The sequence below is a fragment of the Arvicola amphibius genome, chromosome 11 (genome assembly GCF_903992535.2).
Source record: "Arvicola amphibius chromosome 11, mArvAmp1.2, whole genome shotgun sequence".
In the NCBI taxonomy this organism is placed as follows: domain Eukaryota; kingdom Metazoa; phylum Chordata; class Mammalia; order Rodentia; family Cricetidae; genus Arvicola; species Arvicola amphibius.
The window spans coordinates 46,754,439-46,774,371 of NC_052057.2; the positions used below are offsets into that span (position 1 = coordinate 46,754,439).

Sequence of the window (19,933 nt, forward strand, 5' to 3'; positions counted from 1 at the left end):
TCGGCCCGACTATTCTCCTCTCTTTTCTTACATTTTGCAAGAGTTCTTCGTTTCCCTAGTTTTCCCATGCTTCTCACTTTCACAGGAAAACACCAATCAGACAGCAGTGAAATTATGCTCCGTATAATTTGGGGGTATTCAGACAGCAGTGAAATTATGCTCCGTATAATTTGGGGGTATGCAACCCTGCTTGACAGTTTGCGTTGAAAGGTTTTATGGTTTCTCGGAGAAGAGGGCTGATTTCTAGGTATCTAACCCACGGTAGCATTTCAACTTCATTTGACTCTATTGCCACAGACATACCAAGTTCTACTGAATATTTTAGGAACAGCAGTATCATCATTGCAAACTGGATCCAGATCGACTGCCAATGCAATTTTGTCCTTAATAATTTAGTGCGGCTCAAGAGCCAAAAGCGCTTAAGTTCATGAAATTATCCAAAGTTAGCTACAGTTCAGGATCTCATTGGTTCCTTCAGGCCCACTGAGGGTACTTACCGTGGCATGGTAGTTTCTGTACATGGGCATCTTTAGTATTTTTGTCAAGTAATCTTCCAGTTGCTTCTACAATAAAAATATTTGGAAAACACTTGAACATCATCATGTCTGTTCAAAATTTAAACAATCACAGTGATGGGATCAGGTCTCACCGAACATCTATCTGCCAGTCACTACACTCTGTCTAAGGCAGGAAGGTAGAACACTCGCCATTTTCTTGGGGTGTTACTTAAGCCTCTTCTTGCTATTAATACTTAACTTTCAATATCCTTAGGTCTTTGCCTGTGTCATTCCATCACTGCTGTGACAAAACACCTGGCAAGAAAGGGTTAACTGTCCTTTGAGAGGACACTGTCCACTGCGGAGCAGAAGGGGTCGGGGCAAGGATGGGAGGCTGGCTGGTCACTCAGCACTTGGGCAGAGCCAGAGTGGGGAACGCAGGGGTTTCTTTCTAGTCAGTCCAGTGCCCTAGCCTAGGGCACTCAATGGTAAAAGCCCATGGGCAATCATGTCTATGCCCTAGCCCGTGGGCACTCATGGTTAAGGTGGTTCTTCCCCTCAGTAAGCCTAATCTATGGAACCCTCCCGGCCACATATAGAGGCTCCTCTCCTAGTGACCTTTAACCTTAAAGCAAACAAGCCTTGAGTTGTGTGATTTGGGTTTTGGTTTTTGAATTGGTATGGTTTTTGGTTTTTCAAGACAGGGTTTCTCTGTGTAACAGTCCTGGCTCTCCTGGAACTCACTTTGTAGACCAGGTTAGTCTTGAACTCACAGAGATCCTCCTGCCTCGATCTCCTGGGTGCTGGGCTAAAGGATGTCACTGCTGGGCTCAAGCTGCCTGCTTTTACTCCTCCATACTTAGCAGAATAGGATTGCCCATAATAGGTAAGTTTTTTAAATTTTATTTTAAACAGGGTTTCATGTAGACTAGTTGGTGTTCTCTGTTCCCTGAAGCACACACATTTCAGATTCTAAGACTGAGCTAGCTGATAAAAACAACAGAATTACTAATATATTACTAATATGCTAATACAAACTATCACCTGCCTTGGTAGCAGCAGTCACGGACCAGGGTGGGCAGACCTGTGCCCTTGACCTGTATCTTCTGTGCTCTATCTCTCTGTTTTCAGGCCATAACCACCAGTCTAAGGAGGAAAATGGCTTCACATATATTTAAAACGAGCTATCGGAAATCAAATCAATGGGTGGAAATATCTGCTTTTTAGGACTGGATCTCAAAACCGACTGGAGTGTGCTGAGTGTTCGTCTCTCCTCAAACCCAGGGAGGTTCCATTGAGAAGACCGCTGTCCCCAGGGAGGTTCCATTGAGAAGACCGCTGTCCCCAGGGAGGTTCCACTGGGAAGATCACTGTCCCATCATCCATCAAACAAGCACACTGTCTCCTCCTTGGCTTGGGAGACCAGGCGATGGCTAAGGTCCAGAGAAAACTAGCCAGCCATCAATGGGGGGAGGGCAGCAGCTTCACCCCTCTCTTTAGGTGCTAGACCCTTTCAGCACTGAGAAAGGATTTTCAAGACCAGAACCAGAGAGAGAGGGCTCAGCTGGTAAAAGGGTTTCCCACACAAGCCTGAAGACCTGGGGTTGATCTTGGGAAGCCATGAAAAGATGGAAGGAGAAAAGTGGCTCCACAGTTGTCTTTGGATCACTGTACACACACATGAATAGTAACAAGTACAACAGAGAAAGACTCACCCTCCTGCCAAAGAACTGTTCTTCCTGGATTGCGTTTTCTGATGAACGGGGCAGACTGGGCATCTCTCGGGGCTCTTCTTTGACATTCTGTCTTCTGAAAGTATGTCTAGAGGACAGACACACACAATGCAAACAGCTCTTTGACGATTCTTTGACTACCTCATATTATCTTTCATGTCATGACTTATTATTTTCATTCCTGCCAATGTTTAAAAACAGTCTCATGTAGCCCAGGCTGGCCTCCAGCTCACTATGTAGCCAAGACTAGCCTTGAACTCCTGGTCCTTTTGTGCTCTCCTCCCAAGCACTGGGGACCACAGGCTTGCACCAATGCATGCAGCTGAGGTGGCTTACTTTTAAAATAGCTCTGCCATTGAAAATGTCTACCCCATTCATGTCAGCCTATGAAAAGAATAAAACACACTTTCATCCACACACAGGGGGTTAACTATGTTAGTTCTGCCATACTTACCTTTTGGTGGGAATGGGGATTCGGATGAAGGCTTTGTACTTGAGCAGTTCTCTATGAAACTCTTGGAAGTGCTTGAATTTCCTCTTAACTTGCCATGTGAATTCCCCATGTGTTAATTCAATAGTGTACAGATTGATACTTGGCACCTGCAGTGATAGATGTTTTTTTAAAAAATGGTTGTTATCTTAGATGGGGAAAGTTCTGAAATTTCTCAGCAAGCAACAGCTAATTGCTAAGTGATGTTAAAGAACACATGAGACTATCTCTTAAAAAAGGAAGAGCAAGGGTGGGAAGGAAAAGAGGCCAGAGCACAGGCTGGACACCAGGGTGGTGTCAACTATAGTCCGCATAGCAGTACAGACAGATCAAGCCTCTAAACCAGCATTAAAAGTGGTTCCTCACCTGCCCTCAAAAGACTGGGAGGATGCAGAGGAATAGGGAAGTTTGGGGGGTGGGGGAAGTCAACGGCCCCTGACCAAAGGTTATGATTCTGTATGTACTGTGAGGCAGAAACCCGTGATGTCCTACCCAATCCTGACTAGTACTTCACCGGAGGGAAAAAGGTCCCCTACTACTATGAAATCCAAGCAGCACCAGTCAAGCAGTTACGCAGACCCTCTCCTATTCCAGTCTGTTTCTGAGCACTCCGCTCTGCTCCACAAAGATAGCTTCCTCTATCTAAAGCCTTTTAGTGCTCAGAGAAACCAGAAAGGATGGAGTCTCAGAGTCTGAGGGTGGAGCTCCAGATACAGAAGGTCACATGTAGGGGACTGAGAAGAGAGCCCAGCAGACTGAAAAGTGGGGTCCAGGAGGCTGAAGAGTGGGGTCCAGGAGGCTGAAGAGTAGAATCCAAAAATAAGAGACAAAATTTGCAGCAGAATTTTCTCAGCAGTGTTTCTGAATATAGCACCTACTATTCTATGTCCAGACATTTTTTTGTTGTTTTCAGAGAATAAGTAGCACACATATTTTCTTGCTAAAGAAGCCTTAGGAAAATAAAGTTTCTCTTGACTAATACTTGTCCTTCAGTTAAAATGGATATTGAATGCAATAAAGAAATAAAAAGGAAGGACATGATTGCACCTAGGTATGTGGAGGAGGTTTATTGTAGATAAAAGGGAAAGAATAGGCAGATGCAGGGCATCTGGAGAGTCCAGAGTGGGCATGACCCTGAGCCAGGTCACATAAGGAGAGGCAGAGTGGACAGCCAGGAGAGTAAATGGTAGACATAAAGGGTTGGCTAACCAAAGCCACTGGATTCTATAGGGAAGGGTAGCTGGGAAAAGGGTAGCCCATGGGTAGGGCTCGGGGTGTGCCAATCATACCCTGTAACAGGTAGGGACTGAGGGATGCTGGGAGAACCTGGTGGCCAGGTCTGCTTTGATATATTAAATGGGCACCTCAGTTAGTCACTTGTCCCAAAAGCCCCAGTGAAAAGAAATACTGGAGACAAAGAAACATCTTGCCAGTTAGTTATTAAATTAACAAATTGTCTTGAATGATATTATTTTTATTTGTTTGTTTCTTTTCATGCAGTTACTTATTTCTGTAAGTGTCTGTGCCTGTGGGTGTGTCTATATGTGACAGAACTCAAGTGGAGGTCAAAGGACAACTTCCAGGAGGCAGGCTCCACTCCCTCACCTAGCTTCAAGCTCTCAGGCTTGGAAGCAAGTGCCTTTCTCTACTAAACCACCTCGCCTGCACTTGAATGCTAACCAAGCTAAAGAAACACTGGAGCAGCATAGGGTCTCCTACCTATAATCTCAACCCTGGGGAGGCAGAAGAAGGAGGAGCAAGAGATGCCTGCCAAGCTCTATGACAGCCCCATCTCCAACAACCAGGAGCACTGTTCATAAAGGGGAAAAGGCAGAGGATAAGCAGAGAGTGTATGAGAAGTGCAATTCTCAGCCATGAAGAGGACTTACAGGTTCAAAATGTATTGCATTTGTTTATACTCTGGAACATTTAATGATGCAAATATATTGCATTTTTATTGATTTTATTGAGCTCTACATTTTTCTCTGCTCCCCTCCCTGCCTCTCCCCTCTCCTTCAACCCTCTCCCATGGTCCCCATGTTCCCAATTTACTCAGGAAATATTGTATTTTTCTACTTCCCATGAAGATTAGATCCATGTATGTCTCTCTTAGGGTCCTCTTGGTTGTCTTGGTTCTCTGGGATTGTGGTTTGTAGGCTGGTTTTCTTTGCTTTATGTCTAAAAGCCACTTATGAGTGAGTACATATGATATTTATCTTTCTGTGTCTGAGTTACCTCACTCAATATGATGTTTTCTAGCTCCATCCATTTGCCAGCAATGTCAAGATGTCATTATTTTTTCGGCTGTGTAGTACTCCATTGTGTAAATGTACCACATTTTCCTTATCCATTCTTCGGTTGAGGGGCATTTAGGTTGTTTCCAGATTCTAGTTATGACAAACAATGCTACTATGAACATAGTTAAGCACATGTCCTTGTGGCACGATTGAGCATCCTTTGGATATATACCCAAAAGTGGTATTACTGGGTCTTGAGGAAGGTTGTTTCCTAATTTTCTGAGAAATCGCCACATTGACATCCAAAGGGGTTGTACCAGCTTGCATTCCCACCAGCAATGCAGAAGTGTTCCCTTTACCCCACATCCTCTCCAGCATAAGTTGTCATCAGTGTTTTTAATCTTGGCCATTCTTTCAGGTATAAGATGGCATATAAGAGTTGTTTTGATTTGCATTTCTCTGATGACTAAGGACATTGAGCATTTCCTTAAGTGTCTTTCAGTCATTTTAGATTCCTCTATTGAGAGTTCTCTGTTTAGGTCTGTATTCCATTTTTTATTGGGTTACTTGTTCTTTTGATGACCAATTTCTTGAGTTCTTTGTATATTTTGGAGATCAGAACTCTGTCTGATGTGGGGTTGGTGAAGATCTTTTCCTATTCTGTAGGCTGTCGTTTTGTCTTGTTGACCGTGTCCTTTGCTTTACAGAAGCTTTTCAGTTTCAGGAGGTCCCATTTATTAATTGTTTCTCTCAGTGTCTGTGCTGCTGGGGTTATATTTAGGAAATGGTCTCCTGTGCCAATGCGTTCAAGTGTACTTCCCACTTTCTCTTCTATAAGGTTCAGTGTGGCTAGCATTATGTTGAGGTCTTTGATCCATTTGGACTTGAGTTTTGTGCATGGTGATAGATATGGGTCTATTTTCATTCTTCTACATGTTGATATCCAGTTATGTCAGCACCACCTGTTAAATATGCTTTCTTTTTTCCATTTGATATTTTTTACTTCTTTGTCAAAAATCAGATGTTCATTGGTATGTGGATTAATAACTGGGTCAGCGATTCAGTTCCATTGGTCCTCCTCTATGTTTTTATGCCAATACCAGGCTGTTTTCAGTACTGTAGTTCTGTAGTAGGGTTTGAAGTCAGGGATTGTGATGCCTCCAGAAGTTCTTTTATTGTACAGAATTGTTTTGGCTATCCTGGGTTTATTGCTTTTTCATATGAAGCTGAGTATTGTTCTTTCAAGGTATGTGAAGAATTTTGCTGGGATTTTGATGGGCATTGCGTTGAATCTGTAGATTGCTTTTTGGTAAGATTGACATTTTTACTATGTTAATTCTACCTACGCAAGGGCATGGGAGATCTTTCCATTTTCTGGTGTCTTCTTCAATTTCTTTCTTCAAAGATTTTAAGTTCTTGTCATACAAGTCTTCCACTTGTTTGGTTAGAGTTACTCTGAGATATTTTATGCTATTTGTGTTACATTCTTTTACATTGCATTTGTTTAACTCTGTGAAGCTGTGATTCTTTGCCTGTCTAAAACACATGATTGGTCCAATAAAGAGCTAAATGGCCAATAGCTATGCAGGAGAGGGAAGTAGCCGGTGCTGCCAGGCAGAGAGAATAAATAGAAAGAGAAGAAAAGAAACGAGAAAAGAAGGAGGACAGTAAAAGGTCAGACACCCAGCTACACAGTAAGCCATGGAGTAAGAAGTGAAGAAAGATATATAGAAGAGAGAAAAATAAAATCCCAGAAGCAAAAGTTTGACGGCATAGTTGAAGTTAAGAGAAGCTGGAAACAAGCCTGGCTACGGCCGGGTGCTCATAAGTAAGAAGTCTAGGAGTGGTTGTTGGGGAGCTGGGTGTCGGCCCCAAAGAGCAGAATTAAAAATAACAAGGACACAGAAGTTGCAACTAAAGCTCAACCAGCAGCATCACAGTCGGGGGTCGGGGGGGATCCAGAGTCAGGCTGTTTATGGACAGGCGCTTGACAAAAACCCGAACTGGTGAACCCAAAGTGCCCTGACCCTGTTGGTCGACGTGAAGCGCTCCACTTCCAGGACTTGGGCTTTGACGGGACAGCCAGAGAGGTAGGTCTGGATGTTGGGCTCCTTAAATCCTTGTGTGTTGTAAATCGAAGAGAATGGGATGTACTCTGCAAAGGACAGAGGGAACAGGTTATTCCAGTCACAGGCAGAACCACCCAGCACCTTTGTAAGACCTGAGGTGGGGCTGATCAAGTGTCGCAGAGCTGCTGAGGGACATGGGGCCTGGTCATGTAGGCTGTGGGATTCGGTCACCAGAGTGACCAATGTGTTACAGAGACAAAGCCATGAGCAGACAGAATAAAAAAGAAGAAAATAGAATCATAGTTAAAATAAGTAAGATTCTGAAAGCCCTCTCTCCGAGGAAGGTGGCTGCTCTGTTACTTACCACCGTGCCCTGCAACCAACCCTGAGGATGTCTTGTGTGTCCTTACCTTCCTGAGTCCTGGGGTCTCCAGGAGAGGCATCAAAATCCACCTCCTCTCCCTCAAAGTGGAGTTCCCGCGTGTCAAGGTTTTCTATCAGATTGCTCATGTCTGCGGCAATTTTCTGCAGCGCTGAAGTGTTTACCCTGGGCTCGTTTTTCAGTGACATGCTGACTTCTGACAGGCAAGCAGAGGGGCTGAGGAGGAAGGACAGGCATCACTCAAACACATTTGCTTTTTCACAACTGAAGATATGCCTCCTTGTTTAATAAATACATTCAAATTAAAAATAGAAAATCGCCTGGCATGGTGGCCTACACCTGTAATCCCAGTGCTCTAGAGATGTAGGCAGGAACATCTGTGTAAGTTCAAGGCTAGTTCGGGCTACAGAGTGAGATCCAGGCAAGCAAAGATTACATAGTAAGACCCAAAATATGAGAGAGAAAGAGAGGGGGCAAGAGAAGAAGGAGGGAGAAGGAGGGAGGGAGGGAGGGAGGGAGGGAGGGAGGGAGGGAGGGAGGAAGGAAGGAAGGAAGGAAGGAAAGAAGGAAGGAAGGAAGGAAGGAAGGAAGGAAGGAAGGGGAGAACAGTGTATGTAAAATGTATATTACATGTAAAATAAGCAGCACTTTCTTAAAGAAAATCGAGGGAATTTTCCACATCCAAATATTCAGATTTGGAAATCATATTTATAGCCTGATGAGACAGCTGAGTGGGTAAAGGAACTTGCTGGAAAGGCAAATGTTGATACCCAGAAATCTTCTGACACACATGTACCATACACACAATAATTAAAATAAAATTTGTATGACAGTGTAACGGTCTTACATTTTTTCAAGAGCTGACTTCCCAAGTGATGTGCACAACCACTAGGAGCCGTGAGGCTACGGCCACAGTCTTGAAAGGAAACAGACTAATACACCTGTTCCTAAAGCTACCAGAGAGGTCGGGATTCTATTTCTCTCCCCTTTTCATGAAAGCTGGCTCTATTTCATCCTGACATTTCATAACATGAGTCATTGCACATCAGTACCCAGGGGAAAGACTTCATATAGATTTTATTTTCCATTTAAAATATGGAGGAGTAAGCTCTGAGTACTGCTGTCAGAATTGGATTAAAAAGTCCATATCGCCCAATAGAGAAACCACCCCTGTTAGAACCGGGCCTAAGCTGAGGGGAGATTCAAATGGCAAACTCTTCTACACATGTGGGCTGTCTATGACAGCTCACAAGCAATAAATTAGCGTTGCATTCACCGTGGATGAGAAGCAACGAATGTAACTTTAAATACGGGGTCTGTGTGACAGTTCAGTCAATAAAATCACTTGCCACATACAAAGCTGAGTTCAGCTCTGGACCCCACAGTGGAGAGAACCAGCTCCTGGCAGTCATGCTCCGGCATGTGTGCAGTGGCATGTATACACAGACTCACATGCACTCATGCACAAGCATGCACACACTCACATGTACACACACGCACACACTGATAGATCAAATACGAAGTTCAGAAAATGTGAAGATGAGTTAAAGAACACTGTAGCTGGACTTAGGTTTGTTTCTAACGAACCCCATATATTTATTAAATTATGACTTTTACCTCTATCCCATTTTGTATGTCTGACTCGTTCCTCATCTGGCTAGCTTCTCTGCCCTTCTTCCCCACGTTCTCTCTGCCTGGAAAGTCCTGCCTAGCTATTGGCCACTTAGCTTTCTATTAAACCAATCACAGTGACATATACACACAATATAAAGGAATATTCTACAGCAGACACCTGCTGTGTGGGTTGGGGAAACAGCTATAAAATCCCACGTTCTTCCCAGGCCTCCTCCAAAGCCTTGAACTTCTTGAGAGTAGACTTGTCCCGAGGGGAGGACACCTGGCTGGCTTCTGGTTCTGTGGAGAGGTTGGGTGTGTCACATGGGGCCAACTTGAACAGCTCTTAAGATAACAAGTCTCCAAAACCATTCCGAAGTCGCCACCACTGCGTCTGGTAGAGACTTCATTTGGAAATGCAAAGATGGGTAGCAAGGGAAATTCTGGGTTGCCTTGTGTATGTGATTATACTTTGGGGTTCCCTGTGAACTGAGAAACCACCCACTCTTCACTCTTACACTCCCTTTACTGTAAGAAGGTTAAGTTTAAGTTTATACCTTACTGTTGTTAAATCATTTGGGCTACCATTACCTCTATCCCTTCCTTGCAATTCTCTCATCTTCAAATTATCTTTCTAATTTTTGGAGATGAGTAAACTGCCTTGAAAGGGCTGATATTCACACATATCCTTGGGCAAGTCTTTATACATGCTAACTGTCATGGCCAAACAGGAAATGAAATTTTCCTACATTCTAGTGTTTGCAGGACAAAGCCATTTCAGTCCTGGGGTCTTGGCTTATGAATTTCAATCTAGGGTCACTATATATATATATATGATGTCGTAAAGTTGTTTAGCCTCCATGATAATTTAACCAACTTCCTATCTCCAGCAATTACTCGAAGTAGTTTTGCATTTAAATAAGAGAGTAGGTGGCAGAGTGCCTTCCAGCAAAAACTGTCTGCTTGTTCAGCTCCTATTGGGGAGGTGTTGCCTTGGGTCACAATTAAAATATTTGCTTCCTTTTCCCTTAATTCAACAAAGAGTCACTTATTAGAGGCAGACCATGAAGCTTTGCATTATTTAAAAGACAAGGTACTGGGAAGAGGAACTGAGATAAGGAAAACCAAGTCAGAAATTATATCATATTATTGTCATTCGTTAACTTTTAAAGATTTTAGAGATTTTTATTAATTAAATAGACTTATGGTTAACTTTCTCCACTTCCTCAGCATAGCAAAGGGAGGTTATTCCAAATGACCTTCCTTTTGGGCCAAGTTTTAGACTTTAAAAATGTGATTAATACACAGAGACTACTTTTGATGTTGGGGTTCGTAGGGGAAAGGCATTGGCCTGTCCTAAAATAAATATCTTCTTTCAGGCCGAGAGAAAAGAAACAGAAAGAGTAAAAGAAAAACTCACAATATTTAGTATAAACTATTCATTGTATGATAAGCACAATTTTGTTATTTAATACTCTATGAAATTTAGATATTTGTCCAAGGGTACTCAATTTGTGTCAGAGTCACTTCTTATATTTTTAAGATGTCTTTTTAAATATGTGAATGTGTGTGTGAGAGAGAGAGTGTATGTGTGTGTGTGTGTGTGTTTGTGTGTGTGTGTGTGTGTGTGTGTGTGTGTGTGTGGTTATGTGCATGGGAGTGCTTGCGGAGTCCAGAAGAAGGCATCAATGACCCTAGAGCTTGAATAACATGTGTTTTAAGGTTCCCTACATGGTTGCTAAAAACTGAACTCAGGTCTTCTGCAAGAGTAAACATGCTCTGTCTTGGTCAGACACCATGACCAAGGCAAATCTTATAAAAGAAAACATCTAATTGAGACTTGATTACAGTTTCAGAGATACAGTTCATTACCGTCATGACAGGGAGCATGGCGGTACACAGGCAGGCCTGGTGTTGTAGGAGTAGCTGAGAGTTCTACAGATCCATCAGGAGAAGAGAGACACTGAGCCTAGCATGGGCTTTTGAACCCCCAAAGCCCACCCTCAGTGACACAGTTCTTTCAACAAGAACACACCTCCCATTCCTTCTCAATTAGTGCCACTCCCTTATTCAAATATATTAGCCTATGGGGGCCATTTTTATTCAAACTACCATTTGCTCCTAACTAACCACTGAATGAATGATCTCTTCTAAGGAGGAGTGACTTTTTAAAGTGGAATTGACTGATTCTAATATGCTATAACCTTGGTTCATACTCATTGGTTTTATTTCATGGCTTGAATGACCAGAAATTTAATCTTTTCTATGACGCCTGTGTTCTATGACAATAAGAGATGTCCTCAAGTTTCAACACCACACCTTGGGGAGGATCATCCAAATCCACAATCACTATAGAGATGGAAACATGTCAGGACAGCTTCCAGAATTTCCATGAATCATAACAAAGGATCATAAGAAATTTTAGGGGACCCAAAAGGTTTGCATATTTACACATCAGATTGTAAAGATCTTAGCACTAACGGCGGGAAACAGAAGCATGATTTGAGCATTGCTGCTTTACTGGACTCCACACAATTGCATGAATTTGTATCCCACAATTCTATTGCTGGTGTTCACAATCAGATAAAGAGGTCGTGCTTGTTCCTCTATCTTGGGGGAGAGCAGCTGCCATAGTTCCAGCCTGAGTTACCCAGCACTGTGATAAGCCCTTTGGCTTTCCATCTGAGATAAGAATCCATTCCCTTTTCTCTTTATAAGTCTACACTGTGGGTCTTTGCCTCACCCTGTACAAAGAGGAGGTGCTGTAAGCAGAGAGATAAGAGCAGCTGGGCTACAATTCTGTTTGCATGCATTCGTTATCTAGGTTAATAAGGTGGTTTTTCTTTCTTTTCTCTGGTTTTGAATATTAGAATCAAAACTCTTTAAAGCAACCATTTAATAATGTCATCATTCAACGAAGGAATCAGAAAAATAGGGTTTTCTCTTCAAAATTAAAAAAAATTATTATTATTGTTTTGCATAGGGTTTATCTGTATGTAGTAGCCCTTGCTGTCCTGGAACTCACTTTGTAGACCAGGCTGGCCTCAAACTCACAGAGATCCGCCTGCCTCTGCCTCCCAAGTACTGGGATTAGAAGTGTGTGCTTCTACCACTGGCTGGGAATGAGAACAGGTATTTTTCTTCTCACATAATAAACACATAAACATTCTCTTAGCTAGAGTAACAAGAATACTGCCAGCCATAGTTATTGATGGTAAAGTAGACATTAACATGAATTAACATTTGCTGAATATATCACGTGTCAGGCATTGTACAATTCCATAGCCAATTGGGGAGCCGGGTCCTGCTGGCAGCCATACTCTGAAGAGCTACTTAGGAAAGAGAGGACATTGTCCCTTGTCCAGGAAGTGAGGGAGGCAACTCTCTAACTCCAAAGTTCAGTTAACAAATCTGTCATCTGCCACGAGAGGTTGGGGAGGGAAGGTCGCTCACTCTCACTTGGAAAATGATTAAGGCATAGCAAATACATTATATGAAAAAATTTAATAGAAAAAGGCAAATCTAATTTTAAAAAGAACAATAGCAAAAACTCTAGCATTTAATCCTGTGAAATGAATGCTGTGTCTTAGTTTCTGTTAATGTCTACCTTACCTTCAATAACTACGGGGGCAGGATTGTGGTTACTCTAGCTAAGACAGTGTTTATGTGTTTATTATCCTTTCTGGGTAATCTACAGGGTCCTTCCATGTTTGTCCTATTTAATCTACAGAGTCCTTCCATGTTTTTCCCATGTAATCTACAGGGTCCTTCCAATTTGTCCCATGTAATCTACAGAGTCCTTCCATGTTTGTCCCATGTAATCTACAGGGTCCTTCCATGTTTTTCCCATGTAATCTACAGGGTCCTTCCATGTTTTCCCATGTTATTTGTGCTTATCAAGAGGATGGTTTTCAAAGCCCAAAACCAAATCATAACTATGAATGTGAATTATAATTAAGCCATTGGAAGGAAATTAATTAATAGGATTTATGGTCTCCATAATTCATGATGACAGGGCCATCTATATCACAGAACTCCTTATGATTGCACAGAATTTACTTTCATGGACAGACTTGTATTCTCTAAAGCATAAAATTCATAACTGAAATTTCAAAACTGACCTAAATATTCAGTGATACAACAAAGTTTGAAAAAACATATTTTTAGTTTAACTGACTTTTAATAAAGTATTGGTATATTTCATATTCCAAACTATATACTTTGAAAAATAAAAACAAGTTTTAAAAACCATTTAACTTTTTCTTGGATCTTAGAAATTTTTAAAAGAAGACTATCTTATCCACAAAGATTAGTAGGACCTCTATTAAGTCCTTTCATCCAAAAATTCAATGTCAGGGGCCGGAGAGATGGCAAAATAATTGCTCTTCCAAATGACCTGGGTTAAATTTCCAGCACCCACTTAGCAGCTCACAACCGTCTGTAACTCCAGTTCCAGGGGATCTGTTACCCTCATGTACTCCCCAGGCAATTGCAAGCATACGATGTGCAGATATACATTCAGGCAAAAGGCCCATACACTTAAAATAATAAGATCAATTTAAAAAATTTAAAGTAGATGTCAGTGGTACAGAGTAGGTCAGATGACCATGACGATTCTGTCCTTACTGTCAGTGGCTGACCAACCATCAACTCCAGAATGTCCATGTCCCCTCAGGGAACTACATTACCACTCCTAGCTGAAGGGGCAGAGGCAGGAGATGTGCATCCAGAGTGAAGGTGACCTGGCCACCAGTGTGCCCTCTAACTCAGTGAAGAGATGTGCACAGGCAAGTTTGTATGGTTGTAGTAGTCTTCGAGGCTGACATGCTAGGCAGTGTCCAGCCTTGCACCTCCGCTTAGCTGCACCAAGTAACATGCCATCTAGCCACTGTCCTTCCGGCTCTGACTTCTGGACTGTACCACAGAAATCGTAGGGAAGCCAGTAAGTCTTTCACTGACAACCCAACTGTGGACAGAATTAGCCAGCAAGACACTGCCCCCCTCATCCTCCCTGGCCTGGGTGCTTGCTCTCCCTTCTGCTCCTGCAATTCTTCCTTAGTCCTGAAATGGAACTGTCCCCTTGTTCTCCATTACAATGGCTCCTGTGTGCTTTATAGCAGTGCTGATATATCATCTGTTACCTGGACAAGGTCTAGAATCACCTGGGACATGAGCCTAAGGGCAGGTCTGTGAGGGAGTTTCTCTAAAGGATTAACTGAGCTGGGAAGACAACCCCTCGGAGTGAGTGATGCCATCACACAGGCTGGGGACCTGGACTGAACTGTGAAGAGAGCAAGCTGAACCTCCGCATTCTTCTCTCTCTGCTTCCTGACTCCATAAACAATGTGACCCGTCACCTGAAGTGCCTAGCTCCAGGTCTTCATTTTCATGATGAGCTATGTCCCCAAACCGTGAACCGAATAAACCCTTCCTTCTTTCAGTTGTTTCTGTCACGTGTTTATCACGGCAGTGAGAAGCCAGTCCTCTTTGTGACTTTGGTGACACCCATGAGTCTAAAGCCCCACAATGCACAACTGTTCTTACACAGCATATATTTTCCTGGGCCTGTGAGTGCATGCATTAAAACTGAAGCAACATTTTGAGGGTGGGCACACGTGTCCCCTCCAGGAGATGGGGTTTCTCTTGGGGAAGGATGGGACAATGCCATGACCACTCAGAATTCACAGAACACATGTTCAGCAATTATTTGTTATTAAATTGCTTAATAAGCAAGCTGTCCACAGGGAATCTGCTATCTACAGGCAATCCAATGCAGACCTCAGAAAGATGCCTCCCTCGTAACCTGCAGAGGCAATCATATGCAATGACCTTCTAGTGGGAAAAGGACCTGAGAAGGCAGCATGAATGGTATGGATCATTGGCAACCAACAGAGATTTGCTATGGGAACTCAGTGCACCAGGCCTTTGCCAAGGGCTCCTGCTGTACCACCTCCAGTAGCTTAGCAACAGCTACACAAACCGGTCCTATTGTGGCTTTCACAATACCAATAAGCAGAGAAGGAGACAGGAGGTTGAGACGCCAGCTATCAGCAGAGCACTGGATGCCCTGAAAGTCACAGGCCTGTCTTTTCTGTCCTGCACCTGTAACCCTGCCAAGAAAAGCAGATGATGTGAAATGAAATCACGCATTCCTCTCCGGCGCAGAGCCTATGAGGACAGCTTGCTGTTCTGGCTCGCTCTAAGTGTGATTTCTAGGCCCCGTCTGGCTTCTCTCAGAATGCCACATCAAAGTCGATGTGGCCATTCCAGAGCAATCTTCCGTTACTTCTCCCCAGACTTCGTGGGAAAGACTTTATAGCAAACGTCTAACAACGGTGTGATTTCCTCCCAAGGTGGCAAGATCAGAGAAGAGGCTGATAAGTAACCTGAGCTCAGATCCTTTGAGCCCAGGAGCCAGAGATACAATCTTTCTCTTGTGTTGCTAAAGGCACAAGCAAGCCCACAGTGGCTTGAAGGTGTTTACATGGCTCCTTCTCTGTTGTCTTTCTCTGAGATTTGATTTATTTCTTAGGTCACAGTCTTTGCTTGACTATATTCCTGTACAACACAAGTACATAGTGCTCACAGAGCCCAGAAGGGGGCATCCCTTGTGCCTGAAGTTATACACAGTTGTGAACCGCCATGAAGGTGCTGGGAATTGAACGTGGGTCCTCTGAAAGAGCAGACAGGACTCTTAACCAATGAGCTACCTCTCCACATTCATGCTTAATTTTCCATTAGCAAATCTCAATTGGTATTGTATGTCATGTGCATACTTATGATAATGATCCCTGACAACCACTGTCAATATTGACCTCAAGCAACCAGGGCAGCTTTAAGACACAGATGCAGCAAAAAGTTCCTATAGATGCCATTGGTTCCTGAAGGAACTACCCTAGTGACAGCAAAAAAAAAAAAAAAAAAAAAAGATGCTTCTTGATTCACACCAAAACTTCCCTAAGTCCTACCGTATACTTGGATACCCTTCCGAACAACCCAGGTGCATATCTTCTGGCAAAAAAATTTCCAACACATTTAATTTGGTACAGCCTAGAGCTAAGCATTGCTTCCCTTGCAGGAGCCAGCTGATTCTAGTTTGTCTCAGTTCTATTGACTTTGTTTCCAGAGGCACATCCAACTCTTATGGGAAAGTGATATACACATTCATTGAATTCCTACTTTGGGCCAACCACTTCAACGTAAGCTACCTGCATCAAATGCACTCTTTATACATCTGACAATGAAAACTTATGCTCGAGCTTCAGAACATCGCCCCTTTCTATTCTAAATGTCTTAGTCACCGACCAATCGCTGTGGTAAAGCACCACAGCCAAGGCCCCTTACGAAAAGGGTTTCCTTTGGCGCTCACGGCTCCAGAAGGTCAGAATCCATGACTGTCATGGTGGAGAGCATGCATAGCAGGCAGGTAGGCATGACTCTGGAGCAGTAGCTATGAGCTCACATCTGGAGATACAAACATGAGACACAAGCAAGGACTAGCTGGGTAGGGCATGGCCTTTCGAAACTTTATAGCCTCAAGCAAAGACCTTACCTCCCAGTCCTTCCCAAACGGTTTCACCAACTGGGGACCAAGTATTCAAACCTAAGAGCCTGTGATGATCACTGTCATTCAAAATACCACATAAATAAATGGTCAACTTCGTATAGCCAAGAACTGAACATTCACACAGTGTTTCAAGAAAGGGTGCTAACTGCTCCTCACACAGGATGTGCCCTATTTGCTCTCTGTTGCTATGACAGACACCATGGCCAAAGCAGCTCTGGGAGAAACAGACAAATCATTTCTTCTTACAGTCCGTCATGAAGGGAAGGACAGGAGTACAAACTGCTTTCGGGTTTGCTTCCCTTGCTCAGCCAGCCCTCTTATACAGCTCCAGATGGGCTGCCCAGTGATGGCATTGCCCAGAGTAAGCTGGGCCTACCCACATGAGTCGTCAGTTAAGACAGCACCTCACAGACATCCCCACCGGCTGATATGACAGAACCGGTTCTTTAGCTGAGGTTCCCTCTTCTTACCTGTTTCAACTACGTTGCCTCAGGAAGCTTCAACAGATGTTTCTGTGTCTAACCAGCGCTTGTGACAAAGTGTGAGAGCTAATTAGCACTGAGAATGCCTGGAAGAGATGGCACATGTGTGTGTGTGTGTGTGTGTGTGTGCCCACTTCCCTTGGGTTGTAGGTGAGCCTGCTGGATCACTGAAAGAGCTCTATGTGTTGCCTACACTTGTTATGATGTGGGTTGTTTGCCCATTCCATTGGATGGAGTCAGACTTCAGATACCTGAGGAAATGTTGATAAGCAGTCTACACCTGAGAATCACGTTCCTCTAGCTGAATGGGGCTGTCTGTATGGGGCTGTCTGTATGGGGCTGTCTGTCTGTATAAGGCTGTCTGTCTGTATGGGGATGTCTGTCTGTATGGGGCTGTCTGTCTGTATGGGGCTGTCTGTATGGGCCATCAGTATGGAGCTGTCTGTATGGGGCTATCTGTATGGGGCCATCTTATGGAGCCGTATGTATGGGGTTGTCTGTATGGGGCTGTCTGTCTGTATGGGGCTGTCTGTATGGGCTATCTGTATGGGGCTGTCTATATGGGGCTGTCTGTATGGGGCTGTCTGTATGGGGCTGTCTATATAGAACTGTCTATATGGGGCTGTCTGTATGGGGCTATCTATATGGGGTTGTCTGTATGGGGCTGTCTGTATGGGGCTGTCTGTATGGGGCTATCTATATGGGGCTGTCTGTCTGTATGGGGATGTCTGTCTGTATGGGGCTGTCTGTCTGTATGGGGCTGTCTGTATGGGCCATCAGTATGGAGCTGTCTGTATGGGGCTATCTGTATGGGGCCATCTTATGGAGCCGTATGTATGGGGTTGTCTGTATGGGGCTGTCTGTCTGTATGGGGCTGTCTGTATGGGCTATCTGTATGGGGCTGTCTATATGGGGCTGTCTGTATGGGGCTGTCTGTATGGGGCTGTCTATATAGAACTGTCTATATGGGGCTGTCTGTATGGGGCTATCTATATGGGGTTGTCTGTATGGGGCTGTCTGTATGGGGCTGTCTGTATGGGGCTATCTATATGGGGTTGTCTGTATGGGGCTGTCTGTATGGGGCTGTCTGTATGGGGCTTTCTGTATGGGGCTGTCTATATAGAACTGTCTATATGGGGCTGTCTGTATGGGGCTATCTATATGGGGTTGTCTATATGGGACTGTCTGTATGGGGCTGTCTGTATGGTGCTATCTATATGGGGCTGTCTGTATGGGGCTGTCTGTATGGGGCTGTCTATATAGAACTGTCTATATGAGGCTGTCTGTATGGGGCTATCTATATGGGGTTGTCTGTATGGGGCTGTCTATACGGGGCTGTCTATATGGGGCTATCTATATGGGGCTCTCTGTATGGGGCGTCTGTATGGGGCTGTCTGTATAAGACACAGCACTTTTCAGGGAAGAAAGTAGCCATAGTAGAAATAGTTAGAACTACCGAGCCTGTAATCCCAGCATTTGGGAAGCAGAGGCAGGGAGATCTCTGTGAGTCTGAAGCAAATCTGGGCTGTACAAAAAGTTCCAGGACAGCCATAGCTACATGAAGAGACCCTTTCTCAAAAGCAACAAAGCCAATCAAACAAAACCCATAAAGTACTGCTGCCACCATCCAGGGACAGAACAGATGAACACAGGAGTCCCCACCCCTGCCACCGTCCAGGGACAGAACAGATGAACACAGGTGTCCCCAACCCTGCTACCATCCAGGGACAGAACAGATGAAAGAAGACATGTGTCTCTTTCCCACGACAGACACAGAATCATGGAATAAACTGCAATTGTTTTGAAAAAACACTCAGTCAAGGGTAATACTGTCACGGAGAAGAAAAACAATAATGAAGGCAAACTTCAGTGTCCAGCTGTACAAACAGGTACAATGCACTTGAAGTGGGAAGGGCTCAAAGAGGTTTTCTTTGTTGCTGTTGTTGGTTTTGTTTATTTTGCTTTGGCGCAGGATCTCATGCAGCTCAGGAACACTTTAAGCCCACTGTATAGCTGACAATGATCTTAAATATCTGATCCTCTTGCCTCCACTTTCTGAGTACTAGAATTATAGGCATGTGCTACCAGGTCAGTTCTGTAGGATGCTGGGGATGGAGCCTGAGGCCCTGGACTAGATCCCCAGCACGGAAAAATACACAATTAAACAACCAAGCTTGGTGTGAGAGTCTCTGAAAAAATCCTACATGATTGTGTATAGTCACTTACAACGAAGACAGACATGAATTACCCTACTTAGGTTAATCAGGATGAAGAGGAGGAGATATGGATTAAAACTCATTTATTTTAGGGGCTCAACAAGTAAAGGTGTTGTACAATATTATTTTTTAATAATAAGATGTGTTACATTTGTTTAATGATGCAAAGATGTGTTGCATTCTTTTATGTTATATTTGTTTAACTCTGTGAAGCCTCGATTCTTTGCCTGTCTGAAACAACTGATGGTCTGATAAAAAGACGAACGGCCAATAGCGAGACCGCAGCAAGGATAGGTGGGGCTGGCAGGCAGAGAGGATGAAGAGAAGGAAGAAGGAACAAGAGAGAACAAGGAGAGACGATGATAGGCCCAGCCACGCAGTCAGCCCAGAGTCAGAGTGAAAGCCAGTAAGTGAGAAGAGGAAGGACAAGGCCCAGGACAAAAGGAGGACAAAATCATGCAAGTTAAGAAAAGCTGGTGGAAACAAGCCAAGTTAGGGCCCAGCATTCATAGGAATAATAAGACTCCATGTGAGATTTATTTGGGAGGTGGGTGGTGGGCCCCCCAAAAAGCCAAAAGAAGAGTAAACAAACAATAACAAAAAGGTTCTTCCCGTGAAGGGCTGGTGGCCTGAGTTAGGTCCCAGG

At 43.8% G+C, this 19,933-nt stretch overlaps 1 protein-coding gene across 9 annotated transcripts in view; it reads right to left on the reverse strand.

Moving 5' to 3' along the window:
• Pld1 (phospholipase D1) overlaps window positions 1-19,933 on the reverse strand; it is a 209,617-nt gene that overhangs the window by 120,238 nt on the left and 69,446 nt on the right. For all 9 annotated transcript variants that reach the window (XM_038347016.1, XM_038347015.1, XM_038347018.1 and 6 more), the window contains 5 exons: window positions 7,437-7,624; window positions 6,985-7,112; window positions 2,685-2,830; window positions 2,213-2,318; window positions 498-563 (listed from right to left, as the gene is read on the reverse strand). In XM_038347016.1, the coding sequence (XP_038202944.1) occupies window positions 498-563; window positions 2,213-2,318; window positions 2,685-2,830; window positions 6,985-7,112; window positions 7,437-7,596 (606 nt within the window). In that variant the 5' untranslated portion in view covers window positions 7,597-7,624. The remainder of the gene's footprint in view (window positions 1-497; window positions 564-2,212; window positions 2,319-2,684; window positions 2,831-6,984; window positions 7,113-7,436; window positions 7,625-19,933) is intronic.